Source organism: Urocampus carinirostris, chromosome 7 (assembly GCF_059441175.1).
Source record: "Urocampus carinirostris isolate Australia breed hairy pipefish chromosome 7, RoL_Ucar_1.0, whole genome shotgun sequence".
Classification (NCBI taxonomy): domain Eukaryota; kingdom Metazoa; phylum Chordata; class Actinopteri; order Syngnathiformes; family Syngnathidae; genus Urocampus; species Urocampus carinirostris.
Genome location: NC_142355.1, coordinates 10,279,009 through 10,305,049, shown reverse-complemented (window position 1 = coordinate 10,305,049; position 26,041 = coordinate 10,279,009). Strand labels below are relative to the sequence as shown.

Here is a 26,041-nt window from a genome sequence, read left to right as displayed (position 1 = left end):
GGTGACTTTAGCGATATGCTAAAATGATCGTATGCTACAGAAAACACAGAATAATATTGGCTATGCTACCAGCCTCTCAACGACTTTTCTGCCAAGGTCGGAGAATTCAAACAGTGAATGTTGTAAGTGTTTTTTAAATGGAGATGTTATTTTTTTAATGTGTTTTGTATATTTTATCCGCTGTTATATGTCTCGTACTCTTGACCCCTGTCGTCTAAGTTTTGTCGGTCACGTGTGTTCAGCTCCTTGCTAAATAACACCCCCCTCCCCATTTCTTGTGGGTTTATTGTCATTGTCTTCGCATTTGTATCATATCCTTCCTTTTCACTTTTTGGGATTTGTTTTCAGATTTTAAGCTTACTGAATCTTCCCCCGTTTTTTAATTAGTTTTCTTTCATCAAACTACTGTGAGCACTATCGTACTTGAGTAAAATCTCATCTCATCTCATTAGCTGCACCGCTTATCCTCAGAAGGGTCGCGGGGGTGCTGGAGCCCATCCCAGCAATCATCGGGCAGGGGACACCCTGAACTGGTTGCCAGCCAATCGCAGGGCACACAGGGACAGACAACTCGCTCGCTCATTCACTCCTAGGGACAATTTGGACCGGCCAATCCACCTGAAATGCATGTCTTTGGAATGTGGGAGGAAACCGGAGTGCCCGGAGGAAACCCACGTAAGCACGGGGAGAACATACAAACTCCGCACAGGAAGTCCGGTAGCTGGATTTGAACCCACACAGGAGGTTGAGTAAAATCTTAGTACTGTATATTATTGCACCTTGGAACACACGTTAACTACTTCTGTTCGAGTGTAACGATGCAGAAAATGGATAATACATAGAACTCTATTATATTTTTGCTTCCGCCAAATCTGCATATTTAATTATATGTTAGCTATATGGGCTCCTTGGTAACGATTTGTTGACCTTTGCAAGATAAGTAGGGAAAAATAAAACCGTTATCTCAAGTTGATGTGATGTGTGGTTTAGCCCGGGTTTCTCTCCCAATTCCATTTTCTGCACCGCTTATCTTCAGTAGGGTCGCGGGGTGCTGGAGCCCATCACAGCCATCTCCGGGCAGTGGGCAGGGGACACCCTGAACTGGTTGCCAGCCAGTCGCAGGGCACACAGAGACAGACAACTCACTCACTCATTCACACCTAGGAACAATTTGGACCAGCCAATTAACCTGACATATATGGGTTTGAAATGTGGGAGGAAATCAGAATGCCCAGAGGAAACCCATGCAAGCACGGGGAGAACATGCAAACTCCACATAGGAGGTTCGATCCCATGACCTCAGAACTGTGCTGCACACACGCTAACCACTGTGCCGCCGTTAGGGTGGTCCTTAATGGGGGTCGAAATTTTTTTTTTTGAAATATTGGGCTCTGACCCCCCGCATATGTTCTTATATCGATAAAAACACACTGTGTGCAATTTTGAACAATTTGGATAATATTTAGAGGTAGCTCAACGACTTTGAAATTTCCCAAAATGGTAAAATTTTGGCAATTTTCGAGAAAAAACGGAAATTTTAACCCTATGTGTACGGCGTTTTAGAACATCCAATTTCAGTCCATTGCTTATAATTGTAACACAAGAAAAGTTACAAGTAACTTTGTACACTAGGTCTGATATAATGTGCGAAAAATCCTTATTTTTCATACCAAAATTTCAGAGGCCTTGAGCGACCTCTAAATATCCTTTGATTTTGATGAAACTTTGCCTAATTACGTTTTGTATATATTGGAACATATTCAAGGGGTCAGAGCATGAAATTTTAAAAGTCGAAAAATAAGGACCACCCTAGCCGCCGTGCTTATCATTTAACAATATTCCCAATAACAACAATGCAGCCATTATTTTAGGAAAAGATATTTGTCAATTGCACAAATAAAAAATAAAAGCATACTATAAACAGGAAAACAGTGAATATTTAGCAAAAAATGCTTCAATAACAAAAACACAGTATATACATAATTATTGCAAATATTCATAAAACCTGCTTAAATAAGAAATACATTTACGCTATTGGTTTAATAATAGTCTGAAATAATAGTCTGTGCAGTAACCTGTGCAGCCCTTTGTGACCATTTGTGATTAAGGGCTATACTAATAAAAATGTCTTGACTTGACTATTGTAACGATCTGCAATCATGCGCGACACAAGGGTTCACAGTCACTCGGTTTATTGCCTGCATTCAAAAAACAATACAAATAAGTCAAGGCGTCTGTGCACAATACATCTTCAGCATGAGGTGATTGAGCTGAAGGTACGGCAAGCGCAGAAGCCCATAAAGTGCCTAACGAAAAAAGACAGTCGCACTTGCCCATGGCTTAAAAAATGAATTTTTAACTAATGCAACAAAAACAAAGATTTTGTGAAAAAACTAAAAACAATCAAATTTCAAGTCTGTTACACTATATACATAAAAATGGCAACTACTTATCAAAATGCTTAAACACAAATACGCCACATACAGTGGAACCTCGGTTCTCGACCATAATCCGTTCCAGAACCCTGTTCGAAAACCGATTTGTTCGATCACCGAAATCATTTTTCACATTAAAAATAATGTAAATCGTTTTAATCCGTTCCAACACCCTGAATGTTTACCTTGAATGTTTAACGTAAACATAAAGCTAACCCAGGCGTACTTTCGCGTTATCGTAATCTTCCGTACGAAAGATTACGCTAACATGAACGTGTAAAAATAAAAAAATCAGGTCGTTTACAAGTCATTTAGCACCCGGGTCTCCACAACAAGTGGTGAGTGGTTCATTGGAAAGGGGGCTCCATTCCAACACCCTGAAGTTGGGCTCTGTTCCAACACCCTGAATGTTTACCTTGAATGTTTAATGTAAACATAAAGCTAAGCCAGGCTAATCGTACGCTCGCGTTGTCGTAATCTTCAGTACGAAAGATTACTCTAACATGAACGTGTAAAAATAAAAAAAAGGATAAAGAAAATAATTATGAATAGGATTTCTTACCTTTGTGGTGGTCAGCAGAAGGCGCAGGTGGACAGTGGGGTATTCCCTAGCAAGATCAGACACTCGCACACCTCCTTCATATTTTGCTATTATTTCTTTCTTAAATGCAATAGTTGTACGCACTACTTTTCTTTTTTCACCTGTAGCAACTTTGCCACTTGCACTGACTTTCTTCGGAGGCATAATTAGGCGCTAAACCACTTCGTACACCTATATTAAAAGCGAAAGCAAAACGAAGCACGTCCGCACGCGATAACAGTTGGTCACGAAAAGAGCGCTCTACACCCGTACGCCGCTCAGCATCGCGCCCTAGCGTACCCACTCACGCATTACCGGCGTTCGAACTCCGATTTTTTTGACCAAACAGCGAAGCAAGAATTTCTCGAAATTTTTGGTCGAACTCCGATTTGTTCGAACTGAGAGGCGTTCGAAAACCGAGGTTCCACTGTATTTGGATTCTACGCTGCAATAATGCGGCATTTGCCACATATACATCGTGGACTATTGTTTTGGAATTTATACATATTTTTTTATTAGGGATTTAAATGTAGTATAGACATGGAGTTAAAGTTTGATGTTTATTTGGGCACACCGCAAAAAATAAAATCATCAGCCCTTAATAAAAAAAGGGAACAACAAAATATTTGCACAAAAAACAGCTCAACAATACTATTATACATAAACATGTGGCCGAAGAGAGTAGGGTCAAACCAAAGCTTTTTAGTGCCCACCCCTGTTACGTTTATTTCTTTTTTCCCTTCCAGGGAAAACCAGAAAAACGGAACTTTACACCACTAAGGAAAATTAGGAAAAAATAGGTTGATAGGGTCAAAACCAAAAAGATTTAATGACTAATAGGTGGGTTGATGAATGGATGGATAGTATACCTGTCAACCTCAGGCAATTGTTCCCCTTTATTAATATGTTGCAATTCCCTTTATTAAGTGATAATAAACCTATCAAACAATACAGCACATATTTACTCAAAGCTAGACAGACTATGTAGAATAAAAACAAATTTATTTGTGTAAACAAGTTTATTATATTTACCAAATAAACAAATTTTTCAACCTCTTTATTTCTACCCCACCTGCAGTAAATTCAGTATTGCTTATTATACGTTGCAATGAATTATTTAAAAAAATCCTGTACAAAAATTGTTATATGGCATACACAATTGGAAATGATCAAAAACGTATAGAATACACGGAAAACGTATAAGTCGACAGTTATGAGATAGCCAGTTAACACATAGGCCTATAAAAATCTAATTATTGAAAAATAGAATAAAACAATATAAATCAAACAGTAGGTTTACTTATTTTTCTTATTTCATGCAATTCAAAAACACATTTTACACATTTTTCTCTAATTTAAGTAGAGCGGCTACAATTGAGAAAAAAAGTAAAGAAAAAATGTCAAACAATTTCCCCTTTCATTTTTAGACTATTGTACTGGAGGTACTTTAAGGGCTTGAGATCTTAAGTTTAAACTTTTCAGAATTACTGATGTGCAAAACAGAAAACGATTTAAAGTCTGACATTTGTGTGTCTACACAGCGTGAGGCTTTGGACAGTGCACTTTCCACATTCAGGTCTATATGCGGCGAGGATGGCGTGTCCGTGGCAATGGCTGTCAGAGAGCAACATGGCAAAGATGAATCCGTACACAGGTTTCTTCTTCCCCACTTTTTTTCAGAACTCTGTGTCGCCCCCGCCACATCCAGCTTGTCACTGAAAATAAACAAAAATGCCGTCCGTATCTAAAATCAATTAGAAACGGTGCTAAGGCGGTATGGACATAAATTCATAAATAAACCTCCGTTGATTTTTTTTTTCTAGGCACAGGCAATTAGATATTTAATAACTTTTTTAATCCTTGCAATCATAGAACAGGTTCAATAGCAGCAGCGGAACAGCAAATTAAAACAATTATTATGTTAAACATAACTTAATGATTTTCAACAGTACAAAATCAAACGGTTTAACCGCTGACAATTTTCTTGAGACTGAATGCATTTAATTTCATCAGCGTTTGTCTAGCGCAGTCTGGTATAAATGCTCAAGCTCTCTTTTTCTCGTGAAATATATGCATATAAAATGTCCAATGCATATTAGCAAAACCGTATCGGCTTGAATGTAACCCGAATATTACTGAGGCGTGTCAGACTCCGTGTCGTTTAACTGTCCGACGGTTTTTAAATGTCAGAGCTTCACCAAGGTACTGCCATGATACGCAAGGTCTGCTCAACAAACTTTGCTAGTACGTCTTATTGTTAGCCCTGCCGAGGTTAAAATACTCCCAATCTTAAGACGTTTTGGTATACATACTTGATGTTGATGCCGTAATTTCTGTATGTTACTGCTTGAGAAAGAGATGCTATTGCGCGTAAGCGATTCTCATTAAGAATTCTAATCATGTAAGAGGCTGCACTCTGTTGAAAAATCGTGTCCGGTGACATTGTATACAAAGGAATTCATTCTCGAGTATCATTATTATTGATTTTTTTCGACAACGTTTGTCTAATCGTTGTAGCTCTACAGTTTACACTTCTATCTTCAGTATCACGAAGAAGTGTTTTAAATTAAATGTTGACTTATAGGGTCGAATTGGCTTTGTTTAGAAAATTTGTCAATGAAGGACAAGCACAAATTGTGACAAAAGACCCATTCACATTACCTCTAGTTCAGCAATGCATCGTATTCCTCCGCCAGAGACCTACAATTGCCAAAGTGCTGCAGTTTCCCTACAAGTTGGCAAAGTAGTTATGATTGGGTATGACTAGGATGTCCCAGTAGTGGTTTCGTCACATCTTGTAGCCAAATGCGGTTTTCAGTTACAAAAAATGAAGCTTTATATTTCAATACGGGAGCGATAGTAGGCATATTATACGGCGACAGACTTTGATATATGTTTCGGCCACAAAATGAAAGCTTGCATTCACTGATCGATCCAACTCCTTTTCCATAAGGATAAAGAAATATATTTTTTGTATTTCTGAAATAGCCTAACCAGTTTAAATGTTCTATTGTGAACTCCCGATCAGAGTTTTACTGCATTTTCATTTTATATAACGTCCCATAAAAAATCCATTAAACTCTCCTTCCATGTGTTTAGATGCCGTCCACCAGATGTGGTTGTTTTTCCTCGTTGTGTAGAGGAGGTCAGTTCTCTGGCAAAAGTCTGTAATGACAAAAAAATTCCCATGATCCCTTTTGGTACTGGAACTGGTCTTGAGGGAGGTGTAGGAGCAGTGAAGGTAAGAGACATATTGAACTTATATAATCCTTTTTGTTTGATTGGGATATGTGTACAAAATAAACATTGTTGCAACCTTGTATGCTTTAATTTTCAAACGCACTTGTGTACTGTTTCACAGTGGGGTGTCTACAGGTTCATACCTACATAGAAGTACTTAAATCATCAAAAAGATGTTTCGTCTGTTTTCAACAGTAGAAACAGATCCAGGCAATCGGCAGGCTGAAACATTGTGAGGTAGTCAGCAGGATCTAAGTAGGGTGAGCAGGTCTCGGTTAGGGTGAGGCCCCGCTCTTATGCTCGAAGCTTTCCAGGCATGACAGGAAAACTGGTGTTGACGGAAGTAATAAGGTTGGAGCAGGTACACCACACCATCAAGGGGGTTTCCCAGGGCAGCTGGACAATATGGGACTGTGTTATGGACAGGCCTACGTCTTGGCCTAACCTGTGGAAGATCTCTCAAGCCAGGCTCAGCTTTTTTATCCGGGCAATCTACAACATGCTACCCTGCCTTCAAAATGTCCACCTGTGGTTCGGCACAGAAGAGATCTGCCCTCTCTGCAGGACCATCAATACTAACCTTCCTCTTACCCTCTCGAGTCAAGTCAAGTCCAATTTATTTATATAGCCCTTAATCACAAAAATGTCTCAAAGGACTGCACATTATTACAATGACACAATTACCTGATCTTAAACCAACATGCGGGCAAGGAACAACTCAAAACCTCAGCGTGAGGAAAAAGAGAAACCTTGAGAAGGGACCTCACAAGTGGTATCCCCCTTTCAGGATGACCAGGGTGAATTACATTTAGCATTACAGTACACAAACATAGTAAACACTAGGTAACATGTTGAAAATTTGTCCAGAAAGTGCATGACAGCAGCGATGCCCTCAGCCTGTAAACTAGTCCAGAAAGTCTATGACGGCCACGACGCAGCTTCCCATCTCTGCCAGCTGGTCCATGCAGGCGTTGACATGCTTCAGGTCAAACGCTGGTCCGCTGACTCCTCTTAAATCGTCCTTCTCCTTCGTATCACCAGCAGGCAGGCAGTCGGAAAAAGACAGGACTATACAAAATATGAGGAGGGCATCAATCATAAGCTTTGGAATCGGCCTGCAAGACGGCACTGTCTTAAGGCCGCTGCAGATGGCGGCATGATGCTGTCCTGGCAGAAATAGTCACAGCTTGCAGACTGGAAGCAAGCAGTTGTCCGGCTACCCCATCAAAGCATATCATCCAGTTTTCAAGGGCTGGCGAAAACGCTGGCGAAAACACTGATAGAACCAGCTCATCAAACATGGGAGGGTCATCTCACTTGCCAGTGAATGGAAAATGAAAGTCAGCCTCACAAGCAGTTGCTGTCAGAGGAGGCAGAAAAAGGCAGCTCCAGGCTGTGGTTGTGGAGGAATCATAGGAGCTGGGGGGCCTTCAAGAAACATCAAGGGCATCAATGGGGTTGGCAGGGTAACTTATCAGCCATCGCTCAGCCACCCAGATATGTCCAGTGGTCATTGATGTGTTCAGGGTAAACTAGCAATTCCAAATGCGCCGGCGGAGGCGTGTCAGCCAGAGATGCCCGTCAGCAATACCACCAACTTGTATTTCCAAGTGACTATTCTATTGACTAGCCAAATACAGCATTTCTTAAAATCCGTCATGAGAGTGCCAGTATTTGCTCTTATGTCTGTTCTTTTCTTAGGGGCCGGTCACACAGACATTTGCGGCTGAATCACGGCTAAAATTTTGCGTTTTTTTTTGGGCCGTGGTTGCCCGGGATGGAAAATGCGCAAAATTGGCCAATCCGCTGTTCATCGGTGGTATGCCCGCAAAACAGACGCCGGCGACTGTTCCGCTTCCTCATCGCGTCATTTCTGCGTCATTTTCTCGTGTGGACCACGGGTATAAAAGCTCCCGAGCCGGTGTTGTGCCCAAATCCGACTCCTACGCAACACCCACACCGCCCCACCCCCTCGCGTGACTTTTTCATCCACGTTAACAAACGCATTTTGTAGAATACGATCGCACTTTATTGTTTAAATAAACGCGTTATATAGACTAGGATCTCCCAATTGTTATAATTAGCTCGCTTTATAGTTTTAATAAGCGTTTTATATAGAATACGATCGCTTTAGTTGGAAGCGCAGCAGAATGCGCGTTCACGCGAGGGGGGGAGGATTTATCGTTCGATTACATTCACAACAAAACAAAGACGGAATGGTTTAAGTTGTATTACATTTCCAACAAATACAAAACGATGTGGTTTTGGTTATATGTTCGCCATTACATTCCCTAAAAGTGAGATAAAACGAGGTAAACGTGGTTGTAGTAGCGAGGGGATGCAAATCTCGGCACCGGGCTGTAGGAATCATAACCGCACAAGACACAGTCCCGTGAAGATCAAGATTTCAAGCTATGGCATCATTTTTATTTTATTATCTTGAAAAGAAATGTCAAGAAATAAAAATGGATTAAGACGAGGTCACTACGCTGACGGGGTGGGGGGGTGGAGTTTAAGGGTTATTGGTCTATCTTCTTTATTCATTATCCATTATTGATCAGTTCATAATACGCTACAAAGCTTAGGAGCCGGGACTCTTACTCTCAGCCAAAAGGCCAAGCTAAGGTCCTGGCATTAAAGCCTTGCTGCGACCATTGCGAATGCACCGAAAGATTTATTCGAAATGAAGAGAAACTACGCTGACGGGGATCCATGTTCACCCCCTTGACGTCAGGAGCACAACTGACGTGTGCTCGGCATTCGCGCTGTTCATACGCGGAGAAAGGCATTTGACTGTCACACGCATAACACGCTAATTTCACGTAATAACACCGCGATACAGGCGCAGAACATGCTATTACCATGCTCCACCCACGATTACCCGCTGAAATTTCCCGTCCTACCCATGTGTATTGTGTAAGCACGCCCTGGCCGCGGCCAGAGCACGTCGTTCCGCGTCATTTCCGCGTCATTTCCACGTGAGCAGCTCAAAAGTTTTGAGCGCGGCCAACCACGTGAAAATTTCCGACCGCGAGTAAAGCACTGCTCTATCTCGTCTATATGGCGGTCTCAAAACGTCCAACAGCGCCCAACAGCATCTGCTTCAGAGATTTCTGGCCGTGGTTCAGCCTCATTACACGCTCGTGAAAGGCTGTGTACCCGCGCGCATATTTCCGACCTCGTGTTAAGCACCGCTGTATCTCGTCTTAATGGCGAACTCAATGCGTCCAATAGCGTCCGCCTCAAAGGCAGAAATTTCTGGCTGTGATTCAGCCGCAAATGTCTGTATGACCGGCCCCTTAGGGTGGTGTGTGCTTCAGCTTAAGAAATATGGACCAGATTTTGGATCTGCACCCGGAGGATTTTGATGTAACGGTAGAACCTGGTGTGACCCGAAAAGCCCTCAATGCGTACCTGCGAGACACTGGACTTTGGTTTCCTGTCGGTGAGTCAAACTCCCAAATCAAATAAATTAGAGTTCTTGAATCTCTGTTTATATTGTGATGTCATATTAAGCATAGTGGTTTCCTTTGAAATTCTGCTAAGATTCAGAATGTTTATATTTCAATAAAAGCGACATAAATTACATCTAGTGGACAAAAATAGTTAAAACCACCTGTTCCAATAAGAACGCCAACTCTTAACTTTCAGCCAAAACTTTTTAAAATAGATAATGTATTTCATGCATACCTGTCAACTTCAGCCAATTGCTCCCCTTATTAATGATTTATTACGTGATTATAAACCTTATAAACAAGACTAACCCTAACCCTATTAATCCACAATAAGACAGAATATGTAGAATAAAATCAAATGTTTTTTTCTGTTAACAGGTTTATTTTATTTAGATAATAATCGAAGAAAACAATTTATTGTGCATCTTCCTTAGTTGTTTCCCCACTGATACTAAGACGATTTTATTTTCTCCTTCAAAATTGTTATACTGCGTACACAATTTAAAAAGATACTCAAACCTATGAATTCTATCCACTAACAGGTATGGTAATGTAATACTGTAGTGCCTGTTTGGAAAAAGGCCCTTGTATGGGGATTTTCAAACATGAAATCGATGTATCATTTTTACCCCACTGGCAGAAATGTTTGCTCATCTCATCTCATTAGCTGCACCGCTTATCCTCCGTAGGGTCGCGGGGGTGCTGGAGCCCATCCCAGCAATCATCGGGCAGTGGGCAGGGGACGCCCTGAACTGGTTGCCAGCCAATCGCAGGGCACACGGGGACAGACAACTCGCTCGCTCATTCACACCTAGGGACAATTTGGACCGGCCAAGCCACCTGAAATTCATGTCTTTGGAATGTGGGAGGAAACCGGAGTGCCCGGAGGAAACCCACACAAGCACGGGGAGAACATACAAACTCCGCACAGGAAGTCCGGTAGCTGGATTTGAACCCACACAGGAGGTTCCCAAGGCTGCGAAATGTTTGCTCATTTTAAATAAATAAGTAAGAAATATATATATATATATATATATATAGTGGCTGAGTGGTTAGCGCCTACGCAGGACAGTTCTGAGGTCATAGGATCAAATCCAGCTACCAGCCTTCCTGTGCAGAGTTTGCATGTTCTCCCCATGCTTGCGTGGGTTTTCTCCAGGCACTCCAGTTTCCTCCCACATTCCAAAAACATGCATGTCGGGTTAATTGGCAGTGTGACTGAGCGAGTGAGTTGTCTGTCTCTGTACGACTGGGTGGCAACCAGTTCAGGGTGTCCTCTGCCCACTGCCTGAAGACAGCTGGGATGGGCTCCAGCACCCCTGCGACCCCTGCTCTACTTTTTTCAATAACACAACTTATTAGGTTCTAACATCCCAATCCTTGTGCCAGAATGCGTAACATATAAAAAAAATAGCTGTTAAAAGTAAATTTGTTCAATATTGTGCCATTATTTGAATTTAAACAGGTGTAACACGGGGTATTGACACCACGGGGCATTGATACTTATTTGCCATGTCTAAATTTGTTCTTTAACATTCTGTTACTTTTGTCAACCAAAATGGTAAGGTAAGGTTTTTTCTAAATTTAATTACGTTAAACTGGGTTTCATCGCTGCATATGAGCATACAATATATGGCAATTTCCGCTTTGGGTCATACCAAGGATGCTCCAAACAAGGAAAAATTGGGCTGATCTGAAAACAAATGAACAGGAGTTAACCTGGATTGGGGCATATATGACATAGTTTGTGAGACAAAGCTGCCAAAAGGACAAGCCCAACTTTATATTATGAACTTTTCAATTATTAAGTAATAAAAGTTTTCATCTGCAACTGACTGACAACCAGTTCAGGGTGTCCCCTGCCCACTGCCCGAAGATCGCTGGAATGGGTTCCAGCTCCCCGCGACCCTACTCAGGATAACCGGTGCAGATACTGGATGAATGGATAAATGTTTCATTTATTGGCGACACAATAGCTTGTCTTGACCATTTACACTCATAAATGACACTGGGTTCAGTAATTATTTTTTTTAACATTAACGACGGGCGATGTGCCAACATTTTTATCCATTGTGTGTTTCGGCTCAAAAAAGGTAGAAAAAAACTGGTAAAACACATTATGGGTACAGAAGACTTTGTCTTATGTTAAAAGACTCAGTAAACAATACAACTTCTTGCAACTTCTTCCTAGATCCGGGGGCTGATGCTTCATTGTGTGGCATGGCAGCCTCCAGTGCGTCTGGTACCAATGCAATTCGATATGGAACCATGAGAGAAAATGTTCTGAACCTGGAGGTAGTACTCGCCGACGGAACTATCATTAATACGTCTGGCAAGGGCCGCCGTCCCAAGTAAGACAACTAGAACACTGTGTTCCTATGCATATGTGTTTTTGAGTGGTAGTTCTAGTATTTACCCACAGAACTAAAAATAATAAGCTATCCTTTTGTAAAACTCTGTCCGTAAATAAACTTTAGGAAGACATCAGCAGGCTACAACTTGACAAACCTGTTTGTTGGATCGGAGGGCACTCTGGGGATCATCACTAAGACGACTTTACGCCTCTACGGTATTCCAGAAGCAATGGTGTCAGCGGTCTGCTCTTTCCCTACTGTAAAGGCTGCTGTGGCTAGCACTGTACAGATTCTACAAGCAGGGGTACCCATCGCTCGCATTGGTGAGCACATGCTTAAATCATATACCGCAAATTCCGGACTATAGAGCGCACCTGATTATAAGCCGCTCCGACCACATTTTAAAAGGAAACCCGATTTTGTTCTTACACAAGCCGCACCTGTATATAAGCCGCATGCGCCCACTTTATAACATGTAACACAATCACAAAATTAGCCCAAGCTTTGAGTCCCGCCATTGTAACTGAATATAAATTAAACAGTCCAAAAACCACAGCCGGCAAAATGAACAGAAAATGATACCGGTACTTAACATTTGATGCAGACCTGCAGAATCCGGGTACCCGTTGAAACTAATCTAAGGAAAAAAAGTCTATATTTCCAAAGGTAAGGGTGGGAAAAATATATATCCACTATTGTCCGCCGCGACAACAGGTCTCACTCACTTTTACCCCACTTCCCGTCAGCCCGCGTTTGCTCCGCCCCTCTTTTTTAATTCGCAAAACATATCATAATGAGTGTCTCAAATAAATACATTACAAAAATATACAGGTGCAAATACATATTCTACATCGGTTACACATATTTACAAAGAAAGACAGTACACAGAGAGAGTTTTCAAAGCTTTAATTATAATATAACTTTCATCCCAAACCGTGCTTGTGAAGGGTAGCAAAACGCTACTAGCAACACGCTCGCAACACAGTAACGCGCGGCTCTGTTAAAAAAACATACCGTACTTGTAGAAACCCCGGTAAATCGTCCTGATCTTCCTCTTTATAACTGACGTCATCAAAGTCATCTTCCACAGTATGGGAAAGAGACTTTGTCATATAGACTTCGTCCCACGCTCTCTTATTCAAAATCACGCTAGCAACACGCTCGCAAAGTGAAGTTTACGTGCAGTAGCTCTGTTTCCTTCTATATCGGACTGCTCGTTTGCTTTTAGCTTGAAAGCTACGTCATGTGCCTTTCTTTTTACAGTTTGCATGATGAGGATATGTCTACGCTAATATAATTTGTGCACAAGCTAAGAAGTTGCAGTCTTCCTCGGCGCATATATTCCACCGGTCTAAATCTTACCTTTTGTACTCGAGCGCCGCTGGCGGCTGTTAGAAAAATTACATAAATTGGCCGCATCACTGAATAAGCTGCAGGGTTGAAGGTTTGGGAAAAAAGTAGCGGCTTATAGTCCGAAATTTACGGTATTTGGCCAGTTGGTTAGATCCCTTAACCTCTACAGTCGTATGGGCACCATTTCCTGTGGTGTGTCTTGGGCAAGTACTGCCTGGTGGCGCCCATCCCTCTCCAGGCCACCATATGTTTCTTGGTCTTGAACCAGGGACCTTTTGTGTGTTAGGCTAATGTGCTAACACTTCACTACAGAAACACTAGTAAAGAAGCTAAAATAAGTCAAATATTGCTTCTGCGATACTCTCCTCTATTTCAAAAGAAATAAAATAACCTGGAGACATTTTACATATTTTGATTGATTTGAAAATCCCTTGGTGTGTCTGTTCAAGAATTTCTAGACGATGTGATGATCGATGCATGCAACAAGTTCAGCTCTCTTTCGTATGAGGTTACCCCAACACTATTTCTGGAGTTCCACGGTTCTGATCAAAGCCTCGCAGAACAAGTCAACATCACTGGTGAGTCGATAAATAACATTCATTAAAACTTAACACTGTAAGGCCCAGCGCTGTAGACTTATAACATTCGTAAGTTTTCAAAAAATGTGTTCGAAATGTTTTTTTGTTGTTGACTTTCTTCACATAAACATTATCATTGGGTGCTATTGTTCAGACATATTAAAGTCAAGTAAGTATTATTATGTTCTGATAAAATTGTACAAAAAACATCCCCAAAGGTCTCCTATAACACCATTTAAGTGGTTAAAGAAATATTTGTTCACTATCTGGATCTTACAGGGTCAAAAAGGAATTTATCACAAAATTTTCTTTACAATTTATTTTCTTGGTCTTGCCACTATTCTGCACTGCAAATAAGAAATTCTTATTGGCAGACAATTTTACTCATAGATTAAATTTTATTATTCTAAGATAATTTATCTTATTTCTCTAATAAAATAAGCAAAATGAATGGGGTATCCAAAAAACAGTAAAACATATTCTTCCGATATAAGAACAGAATTGCCCTGCGATTGGCTGGCAACCAGTTCAGGGTGTCCCCTGCCCACTGCCCGATGATTGCTGGGATGGGCTCCAGCACCCCCTGCGACCCTACTGAGGATAAGCGGTGCAGCTAATGAGATGAGATGAGATAAGAACAGAATACAGTGGAACCTCGGTTCTTGACCATAATCCGTTCCAGAACCCTGTTCGAAAACCGATTTGTTCGATCACCGAAAATCGTTTTTGCCATTAAAAGTAATGTAAAATCGTTTTAATCCGTTCCAACACCCTGAATGCTTACCATGAACGTAAACATGAAGCTAACCCAGGCTAATCGTACGTTCGCGTTAGCGTAATCTTCTGTACGAAAGATTACGCTAACATGAACGTGTACAACTAAAAAAATCAGGTCGTTTACACGTCATTTAGCACCCGGGTCTCCACAAAAAGTGGTGAGCGGTTAAAGGATAAAGAAAAGAATTATGAATAGGATTTCTTACCTTTGTGTAGGTCTGCAGAAGCCATGCTCTATTCCCTCGAAAGAAGGGAAACTCGCACACCTTCTTCATATTTTGCTATTATTTATTTCTTAAATACAATAGTTGTATGCACTACCCTTCTTTTTTCACCTGTAGCAAGTTTGCTGCTTGCACCGACCTTCTTCGGAGGCATAATTAGCGGCTAAAACACTCCGTTCACCGATATCTAAAGCGAAAGCAAAAAGAAGTGCGCGTGCACGTCATAACAGTTCTTCACGAGGGGTGGGGGCAATCTACACCCGTACGCCGCTCAGCATCGCACCCTAGCGTACCGGCGTTCGAACTCCGATTTTTTGAATGAAAAGCAAAGCAAGAATTTCTCGAAATTTTGGTCGAGAACCGATTTGTTCGAACTGAGAGGCGTTCAAAAACCGAGGTTCCACTGTACTTAAAACGGCAACCCCATGTAAGATGAAACGAGAAGAGTTTATTTGACAAAATGCACGTCACGTGCAAGCACAACATGAATGAGCTGACAGAGGCTGCAATGATGACACAAGCCAGGAGATGGCGGGCATGAGTTAAAAAAAGAACACATTTTCGTACAACTCTTTAAGTTGCAGGTGTAGGACGAGTGTGCTCATTTGTACCTTTGCCTCATGATGGTTCGAATTATTTTGGCATCTCCATTTCTTTGTAAAATTTCAAGTTGTAGACACAGTTTTGAATTTTGATATTTTTGCAAAAACGTGTAGTGTTAATTATGTTTTACTCTAAGTTCACTGGTCAACTGACCTCACAATTGATCCAACCAGAATTGCCACATGACCAAATATTTTTTTTTTCTGATCTTAACATTTTCAACAACTGCTGCACAGATGTTCAATTTATAGATTTTTGTTAAATTACCTGTTTGTGTACTTTGTGAACAGCCATGCGAATATATGAAAAAAAAAATCAATTTCTTGTTTATTTTTATGGTTTCACAGAGGAAATCACCCAGGAAAATGGCGGGTCTGACTTTCAATGGGCTAAAGATGCAGAAACCAGAAATCGATTATGGAAAGCTCGCCACGACGCCTGGTATGCTGCTCTGGCACTCAGGCCTGGTTGCAAGGTAGGGTATTGTAGCTCTCCCCTTTCTCAAAACATTGACTGTAAATTGATTTGGCCACTAGGATGCCGCAACCTGAGCCCGAATAAGCAAAACAAATTAAGATTGATTATTGGCATTCTGTAAGATGCAACTTTTCGTGAAACTCACATTTTAGGAAAACAAAAACGTTCAGTATATTTCTGTAGTTGCCAAATAACTCAGAGTGCAACATTCATCACAGTAAATGTTAGACAACATAAAATAATGGTGATGCATTATTATTCTGATTTAAACATTACCACACGATATGAATAAATATTTGCTTTGTAAATTGGAGGGTTTTTAAAGGTATTTTGGAATGAAAACGTTGCCCTTTCAGGAAAATTCCATTTGTTGGGGCAAATTGTTCCTTCAGGGTGGTTGACTTAAACTTTGCAATGTGTTTGTTTGCAGGCCTATTCAACAGATGTCTGCGTTCCTATTTCTCACCTGCCCAATATCATTGTAGAGACAAAAGCAGATCTGATTGAGAACAAACTTACTGGTGAGGACATTGCAGATGTGAAGATTATTTTGCTCATGCCATCGTAGAAAGATGTTTGGAAAACAAGATATAATACATTTGACCTGCTGTGTAAAAACCACAAAAGGAATACAAAGAAATGTGTCATCATGTGATTTAAGAGATCTCAACTCTTTATCATCAAATGCCCTTAACTCCATATTTATAAGCCCAAGTAAGCGCCCGGGGCAGCATCCCAGGCAATTTTTAAAAAGTGAGAAATTAAAATACCTCCGAATGAGCACCTGTCTGACCTTCCACATTGCATTTGCAAAAATATCAATTTTTACACCTCTATGCAAAATATTACGGCTTGAAATGTGCTACTTTTGCTTATTTTATACTCCTGGAGGGGAGGATTACCTTATGTGTGGTCTCTTTTCAAGGTTTATTATTTTGCTCATGCTGAGGTTTTTGACTTTTTCCTCGGCCTCATGTAGCTTTTAGATCAGGGGATGGTGTAATGACAGTCTGCAGAGCCCTGTATATAAATACAAATAAACATGACTTGACTAGCAGAAAATCTTGCTAATTTTAAGTATATTTTCTGTTATTACTTTTTCATCTTATCCCAAATATAAGCAAATTTATTGTATCTAGCTGACGGTAGTTACCAGTAATTGTTATTATTTTAAGAAATGTTTCCACCGAGATTAAAATAATATTTAAAAACAAGCAACACGATCTAGCCTTTGATAGTTACGTCAATCTTGCCTATTTAAGAAAGTATTTTCTTATTTCAATTAAAAAAAACAAGAATACATGTTTAAAATAACTACATATTATACTTAAATTAACTTTATTTCTGATTAATGGGTATGATTTCGTTTTAGCAGTGCACAATGTAAAATGGGAAAATGTTGTATCCATTATCAAAGTAACATATGTGTTAAGAATTTGACCATTATAAGTATTATTAATTATCACTGTCATCTGGATAGTTGTTTTCATATTATTTTTTAAGCTATGTTTACCTAAAAACAAATACATACATAAAATGATCCAAATTGTCTTATACAGCAAATGTGATATTGTTTTGCTTTTTTAAGGGTTTTCTTATGAAGGTAGAAAATGTTTCTGAAATTAGCTCAATTATCTACCATACAACAAGTAAGATAACTTCTATAGTTTATTCAATAGACAACCAAATCAAGTCATGTTTATTTGTATAGCCCAAATCACAAAGAGTCTCAAAAGGATGCACAGACCACAGATTATTGCAAACCACAGACTATTATTAAACCATCCCCTGATCTAAAACCTACACGAGGGCAAGGAAAAACTCAAAAACCTCAACATGAGGAAAATGAAGGGACTACTCATGAGCTAATCCCCCTTCCAGGATGACCAGGCTGCAATAGATGTTGCAATAACAAATATTGTCAACATAAAATATAGGTTATTCATATGCTATAGAATAGAAGTGTGTTTTAAGCTTAGATTTAAACATTTCCACTAAGGTTGCAGATCGAATCTCAGGGGGAAGAGCATTCCACAGCACCGGGACCCGAATGGAAAACGCTCAAAATAAACCAACCCTAAAATATTTTGAAATAATACAAAATAACAATGTGCAAATCTAACTGCAAATGGCGTAATAATATATTTTTGGGGAGTCTACTATCCTTACATTCCCCACAATATTTGCCCATTCAGGTCCGATTGCGGGTCATGTGGGGGACGGGAATTTCCACTGTCTGATGGTAGTTGATCCTAACGACCCCGAAGAACTTCATAAGGTCCATCTGTTCAGTGAAAGACTTGCCAGGTATTAGTTTTTTGCTAATCTTTTGTTGTATCTGTCTACTATATATTTGTTTTAATCTACAATCAGAGAGCAATCGTTGTTTTTAAAGTTGAACTCTCACACTTTCTGTACACGGTTTTAATGAACAGTATCTTATCTTATTAAGTATAGTAGACCCCAGGATATGACCTGTATCCGTACTGATGTGGCCATCGCAAACTGAAATTTCAATCCGATAAGCGATAGAAACCGTTGGTAATTTCCTAATGCATTCTGTGCCCCGGATTAAAACAATAGAAAACTGAATAATACAGAGTAAGTACTCCTTATATGGAAAGTGTGTGTAAATGATTAAACAAAAATATGATATACTGGGTGGATTCAGAAGGGGAGGAGATAGTGGATTAAAATACAAATTGATTTTAAAACTTTCACCTTCCACTTGTTGCTTTAATCCTCTCATTATTAATAATTATTCCAATCGTCCATTGGTTACACCCATGCAATTTAGTGATAGTAATGATGCGTGTGCCTTTTTCAGAATTTTTATCTTAAACTTTGTTTTAGTTGGAATCATCCTTTTGCATCTTCCTTTACCATCACTGCAAGTGTTGGGGCCCAATTTACAATTTGTTACAGGAGATACTGAACGAACGGTGTGACGGAGTTCAGCCAATAGCATAGCGGTATCATTATGAAGTCATGCCACAAACCTATAGCAAATCATCATTTTATATGATGTTGACCAAAACAGAAATCGCTCATCTAGCAGACGGGTAGATTGTCTTCCCTCATTTTGAGTGTTTTCCTCATCAACGCAGCACATTTATTTTTTGACTGATGATTTTACTTATTTTATTCTCAAAACAACACAAAATATATTTTAAAAAAAATCCAACATTGTTACTCTAAATCAAGGGTGACACACTAATTTTAACCTAGGGCTACATCACCTGATGTCACTTATAAATGTAACTAAATTTAATTGAATGGTATGTAAAATAAATACCTACAACTATGATAAAAATTGTAAAATAAAGGATACATTTATATACTACAATAACAATAATAAAAATAAGACTGAAATAAAGTCAAATAAGTTAACAAAAATAGAATAAATATATATTATATATGTATAAATATGTGCATGAAACAAAAAAATATATATAAATTAAGAAAACAAGATGTATCTCTATAAAACAGATAAATATAAGTAAAATAAGTCAATGGAAAAAAAATGTATTTATTCAAAACTCAAAATGATGTGGCGGGCCATACATTTGACACATGAGCTCCTAATGACGTTTTCAATCATTTAGGATTGTATTTTTACAGTGCAAACACAAGATAATTGAAGAAGTTCCAAAGCAGAATTTTTTTCCCTCCAAACGACTGACTGAGCAATTGGGAGGGATGAATTTTAGCCTGGAAAGCCCCCAATAACCCAATAATAACCCTCCCAGAGCTCCAACAATTCTCTTTGGTGACAGCCGAACATTTTAGGACAACCATCTCTGCAGCACTTTTCCATTTGCGCCCATATGGTAAATTACCCAACTAAAGCCAAGACATGAATCCCATTTGGCATCTCTAAAAAGATCTGAGTGGCTGCACAGTGAGACTCCTCATCAACCTTGAGAGGTTCTGCAAAGAGTACTTGGCATGCCAAAGGCTTGAGTCGCTATCACTACTTTTACAAGTCGAGCATCAGAAGAATGCGAAAAGTGCATACTGTACGTCCTTGTACATGGAATGTCTTACTCTTAACAGTTTTGGCGAACTGTGGTTACAAACGTTTATGCAAGGATTATTGTTTCATTTACCATTATTGCTGAAAAAATAGTTTTGATATATGTGAATTGGTTTTCTTTTCCCATCATGCAAAGGAAAGTCCACAAATATGTGTTCTGTAAATGATCACTTATGCGATGGTTATATATTTCTTTTAGCTAGTCTGTTGTTGTGATGTAGTTCACATCCCATTTTATAACTAATGTATCCATTTATTCAAGTACAGTAATCATCTTTTTTTGCGCGGGTTGCATTCCAAAAAAGGACCCGCAAGAGTCAAAATCAGCTTATTATATATTAAAACCAAAGAACAAACCCCGTTTACAGGGCAATGCATTTGCTTTTAAAAAAAAAAGTACTGCACTTTCTAAACCTTTTTTCCCCCCCAAATAATTTCTGTACTGTCATATGTTAGGTTAACCCCAACACTTGTAACAAAAACCTGTATACAAAAAGGACACAGAGACGTGAATTTGACTTACATGCAAGGAGAGATGACCATAGGCTGTCTATTACAGTCTACTGGACACTCTGAAAAAGTCTATTTTGTCCTTGCCTTTTTATTGTATTAGGAACGCCCTAATTTACACAAGAGTGACAAAAAAACAGTTTGATATCTGTTTTCTCAACAACATCTTACAGTATCAACACCTGTTTGGACTTACAACATCATGTTATCGTATCAACAATATTAAGACTATTGAACTAGGCGAGAATGACACACTAAGCAAGAATAGAACGCAGTATGCAACAGTAGAATAAATTATTTACAGTTTAAATCTATCATCATACTATATATTTTTGTATTTGACGTTTATTTTATAATGCACATTTTCCCAAATAAGGTGGAAAGGATATCTGGACAGTATCCTTTTTTTTTTTTAACTTCAGATGATATTTTGTCGCCATCATGTGGATGTTATTGGAAAACATAATTGCAGTGTAATATTTTTGACGTGAATGAAACATGTTATGCAACGAATAAATGTACTTTACTTAAAAAAGGTTTTTATTTTATCTATTTATTTTAATTTTTACCAAAAACTTCTGCACTCTCAAATTATAACTTTAAAATAATCCTATATTGTACTATTGATTCCAAAAAACGTGGTGGGAATGATTTCAGGACACGATACACTTTTTTTCTTTACATGATATTTTTTTGTCATAATGAGGACATTATGCAGCACGGTAGCGCAGTGGTTAGCGCCTGTGCGGCACAGTTCTGAGCTCATGAGATCGAACCTCCTGTGTGGAGTTTGCATGTTCTCCCGTGCTTGCGTGGGTTTCCTCCGGGCACTCCGGTTTCCTCCCACTCTCCAAAAAAACCATCCATGTCAGGTGAATTGGCCGGTCTAAATTGTCCGTAGGTGTGAATGAGCGAGCGAATTGTCTGTCCCTGTGTGCCCTTCGACTGGTTGGCAACCCATTTAGGGTGTCCCCTGCCCACTGCCCAAAGATGGCTGGGATGGGCTCCAGCACCCCCGCGACTCTACTGAGGATAAGCGGTGCAGATAATGGATGGATGATTGGATGAGGACATTATCGGAAAGCAAGAATGTGGCAAATTAATATTTTTAACTTTTTTGGGCATGTCAACAAGTCCAACTTTGTCAGTGATAGAAAGCATCTTCTGGGGATTTTGTCAGACCAGAGAGTTTTGTTGACATGATGGCTTATAGAGAAACTGGAAATTGAAAAGAATTTGTGCTTGCCCAATGAAGGTTTGTCAAGCTGTTTTAAGTACATGGACAACTTGGATCGCAACGTAATTGGCGCACAGACAGACATAGGCAGGAAAGGGGCGGGGTGATCATTTAGCGAATCAGAACGCAGAACACAATGCACGATGGATTTTGCTAAGTAGCAAAACCTTGGAAGGTAAATTGTGATACAGCAAGGGGTTACTGTACTTCCAAATGTTTTGTTATTCCTCCTAAACGTTTTGTATGTCTTGAAGAAAAATGCTTTTCTTTTAAATCATTGCTCTTCTTTTCTCTCAGGCGGGCCCTCTCGATGAATGGCACGTGCACAGGCGAACACGGTGTAGGTTTGGGCAAGCGAGTGCTGCTCTCTGAAGAGATGGGGTCCTCCACAATTCGGGTTATGCACGACATCAAGGATGCCCTCGACCCAAACAATTTAATGAATCCTGGGAAAGTTTTGTTGCCAAGAGAGCCTTGAAGACCTGTGCGTCAAACACTTTATGTCCCCTTCTCAACTAAATTTTCCAACTTAAGGAAATTCCTGCTTCAGGATCAATAGGAATATAAAGATGATTCACTTTCCATTTGATCAGATGTGCGATTTAAATATACTTGTTTGCTTTAAAGAAACAGCGTGTATGATTAAGTGCCTCCTAGTGGTTAAAAAAAACCTTTATTATTTAAAAATAAATGGTAAATGGTCTGCATTTATATAACCCTTTTTAAGTCATTGAAGACTTCCTAAAGCGCTTTGCAATGTGCTTCACACTTACCCATTCACACACATACACACACCAATAGGGAGTCAGCCATGCCAGGCACCTACCTGTTTATTGGGGGCATGTGATTCAGTGTCTTGCCCAAGGACACTTCGACATATAACACATAGGAGCCGGGAATCGAACCTGGGACCTCTTGATCCCAAAACGAGCGCTCTACCTCCTGAGCTAATGATTCAAAATAATAAGGAAAAATACATGAACTATCACAGTGTTCATTTTACCTCTGAAAAGTGATGAGTCCCAGGGACTCGCATGCTCATAAATCTATGGTTCCCAACAGAGATCTATGGGTCCCCAAAATGTAGTGTTATCGAGGTTGAAATTGTAAATCGGTGACAAATACATAATAAAAATCTATATATTCATTCAGTTTTAATCATCAAATTATAAATTCATTTTCTGCATCAAATTATTGTTGGTAATATACCGATTTAAAGGATAACCACAAACCTGTCTTTTTTTCATTTTTTCCTTTTATACTTCCTTTTTTTCTTAACTTCTTTATACAACATAATAATTCGTAATATAATGCATCAAAGCAAGTGAGCCGTTTGAGAGCCGGCTCTCTTGAATGAGTTGAGCCGAAAAAGCCGGTTCTCTAAGAGGAGACGGACTTTTCACCACACAACTCGAGATCGTCTTTCAGACGAAAACTCGAACCGCGAGACCAAAACAACATCTGCAGGATCTGCCTGACGAAAAGTTTGGAGTGTGGTAAATCTTTGTTTAAAAAAAATGTAATCGTGTAATAATGACAATTTTGTGTCAAAAAAGTTGCGTCCTGGGGACGCACGTTGATTTAAGACTATGCGTCCCCAGCAAAAATGATGCGTCTAAGATGCAGGGACGAATATAGAATACAATCGATACATATTCCAATTATTTTCTGAGATAATGCATTTGGAAGACAGCCTGTCTTGTCTTCAGCTTCCTGGGCTCTGATCTCATGTAAGGAACACCAGAACCCGAGCAAGCCCATCTCCATATTGGTTCACGTGTTAATTAGTCAAAGAGGTTAAGAGTGTTTATAGTTATGTTTGGGTAGTTTTTGTGAAGAATGCCTAGGTGTTGTGTTGCAGGTGGATGTAGTAATGGTACAAAAAAGGGGCAATGAGCCAAAAGGGACTAAATGCCAAAAATAACGAATGGGATTATTGTCAATTTATGCACTAACTACAAATATTGAGCATTACTGAGACCCTTGCAGTTGAGTAGTCTTTTCCTTTCTTCAAAGAGTTTTATCACCCTTTGGGCCGTTGAGCTGTTCAAACAATGTAGAGGAAAATCTGCATTCTTCTGTTTGATGTATACTCTGCCTTGTGTCCCCTTGCTCTTTCATCCAACTTTCTTCCCCCAACAATTCTTTGAATAAAAAGGGGAGTGGTAAAAGTCCTGGTCAAATGAGAATCCGGCCTAGAACTGACTACCTCTCCGCATGAGCTAAAAATGAATGTCTCTTTTCTCTTATTGTGTCTTTTATTAAAAAATGTAAGGTGATAGACCTAACAATAACAAAGGGGGAAATTCACAATTATTGTCTCATACCCACACAAAAAAAACAGATCAGGCTTCCAGTGGGAGAGGTGTTGGGCAGTACACAAATGTCCCAAAAGGCAGAAGTACTTTTCCCATGGGTTACAGTCACAAACGTGAATGTTTGCAAAAAAATCCCTACTACCGACTTATTTGGACCAGTAAATAAATAGACTCAAATAACCTGTAGTCATGTATTTTTGCATCTAGGGCAGTCCAATGATGTACTAGGCCGCCCATCTATATTTATAATCCGAGTTTGCGCACTGAGCGCTTGCTTACATCGCCTGGCAGAAGATGCAAGAGCCGAGCGTGGCGGAGGCATCCGGAGTTAAAGGCGATTTGCTCGGCCTGCGAGACTGCGCAATCGAGGAGAGATGTAAATGCCACCCAGGACATGTGGGCTAGAGTCTAGCCGCTGGACAGATGTCAACAGTTGTCACCATGTTTGAGCTCAGATGAGACGGGCAAGACGGAGCCAATATTGCAGTGCTGCTGCACGCCAGCTGTGTTTATCACCTGAAACTAGGGATAGGGGGAATCAATCCAAATGTGGATATTATCGATACTAAGCAAATACTACATTGGATCAATAGTATTCTCCTGGGATCGCTACTTAACCTCTCCACCAATTTCTTCAATGCACCTCTTGCAAATGTAGTTGTAATCCTCTCTAAGTGTATGGCTGTTTAGTGACTGACAGGCACACTTGTAGCTCCTCCTACCACTTACCTGGCCTGCCGCTGCATCTTGCCTGCCAGCTAAAAGAGAAGGCCAAGTCGACGCGTCCTCCCATACCTGAACCTAAAAATGATTGGCAAATGCAGCACGGTGTGGATTTCTTTTTAAACTACAGAAAAGGACAAGTCCAGGTGTAATTTGTGTGGTGAAGTACTCTAATACTGTTTCACAACCACAAATTTACATAAACGCATGAAAACAGTGGCAAGGGGTGAGCTTTAACCAAAAATGTTTTTATGTGACTGTTTCACAACAAAAATCTGTAAATCTGTTGTCACTATGGCAACAGAGCCAATGAGAGACTATTGACCCTTTATTTTTATTTCTGTTGTTGTTTTCAAATTATAGTGCAATGGATGTTATTTAAGTTCTGTAGTTGATGTTCTTATGCAGTACTTGGATTTTTGTTGCATCGCTTCTTTTTTGGTTCGGCTCTCCTGGCTTTTGTTTTGAAACAATTGTAATATAATTATTTTATTTTGCAATGTAATTATTTCGTAAAGAATGAAACATATTTAGTGCCTTAAAACTTTGTTCTGTGTTTATCGTAGTTATAAACTAACTCAAAGGGGGGCGAGAGTTTTCCACGAAAACAGTATCGATATTGGATTGGTATCAGTTGAAACTCCTATGTATTTACTTTACATACCTGTCAACCTCCACAGCTCCATGCCCTTACAAAATGTATTTTCCCTTACAAAATACAAAATAATCTTACACCATATTTTTTTTCAAACGTGTTTATTTATGTAGTTTGACATGTTATATTGTACATGTGTTTTGTTATATCATATATATTATTGATTAACATTTTGTTGTGAGATTCTGAGTTGCTCGACATGAATGAGGTTTATTGTAAAAAAAGTTCAAAAATTAATTTGCTTGAACGTTCGTTGTAGAAGGAAAAAATACATGCAAATATAATTAGGTAGAATAATACATTTTCTTATTCAAATTATTGTCTTGTCCTGCACGGTTGTCATGGCGCCCAGCTGGCCCCGCCCCTTGAGACGCATTGGACTGATTGCTCTTGGAGTACTTAAGCACGCCTTTTGGAACTGCTCGCTGCCAGATCATTGCTTAACCTTGTTGAAAACCTGTTCATGCCTGTTTAATCTGAGTAATG

General features: G+C 39.6%; 1 protein-coding gene across 2 annotated transcripts; it reads left to right on the top strand.

Moving 5' to 3' along the window:
• ldhd (lactate dehydrogenase D) lies at positions 1–24,088 on the top strand. 2 transcript variants are annotated; one of them, XR_015850855.1, is made up of 12 exons: positions 1–122; positions 4,557–4,669; positions 6,115–6,256; positions 9,559–9,700; positions 11,902–12,061; positions 12,188–12,387; positions 13,867–13,995; positions 15,947–16,074; positions 16,507–16,597; positions 18,272–18,383; positions 22,157–22,421; positions 22,549–24,088. XR_015850855.1 is itself a non-coding variant. In XM_088339703.1 (11 exons), the coding sequence occupies exons 1-11, from the start codon at positions 24–26 to the stop codon at positions 22,335–22,337; spliced, it is 1,497 nt and encodes a 498-aa protein (XP_088195829.1). In that variant the 5' UTR covers positions 1–23; the 3' UTR covers positions 22,338–24,088. The 2 variants fall into 2 exon arrangements, 1 of the variants encoding a protein (XP_088195829.1); XM_088339703.1 differs by having other exon boundaries at positions 22,157–24,088.
• Positions 24,089–26,041: the final 1,953 nt, after the last annotated feature.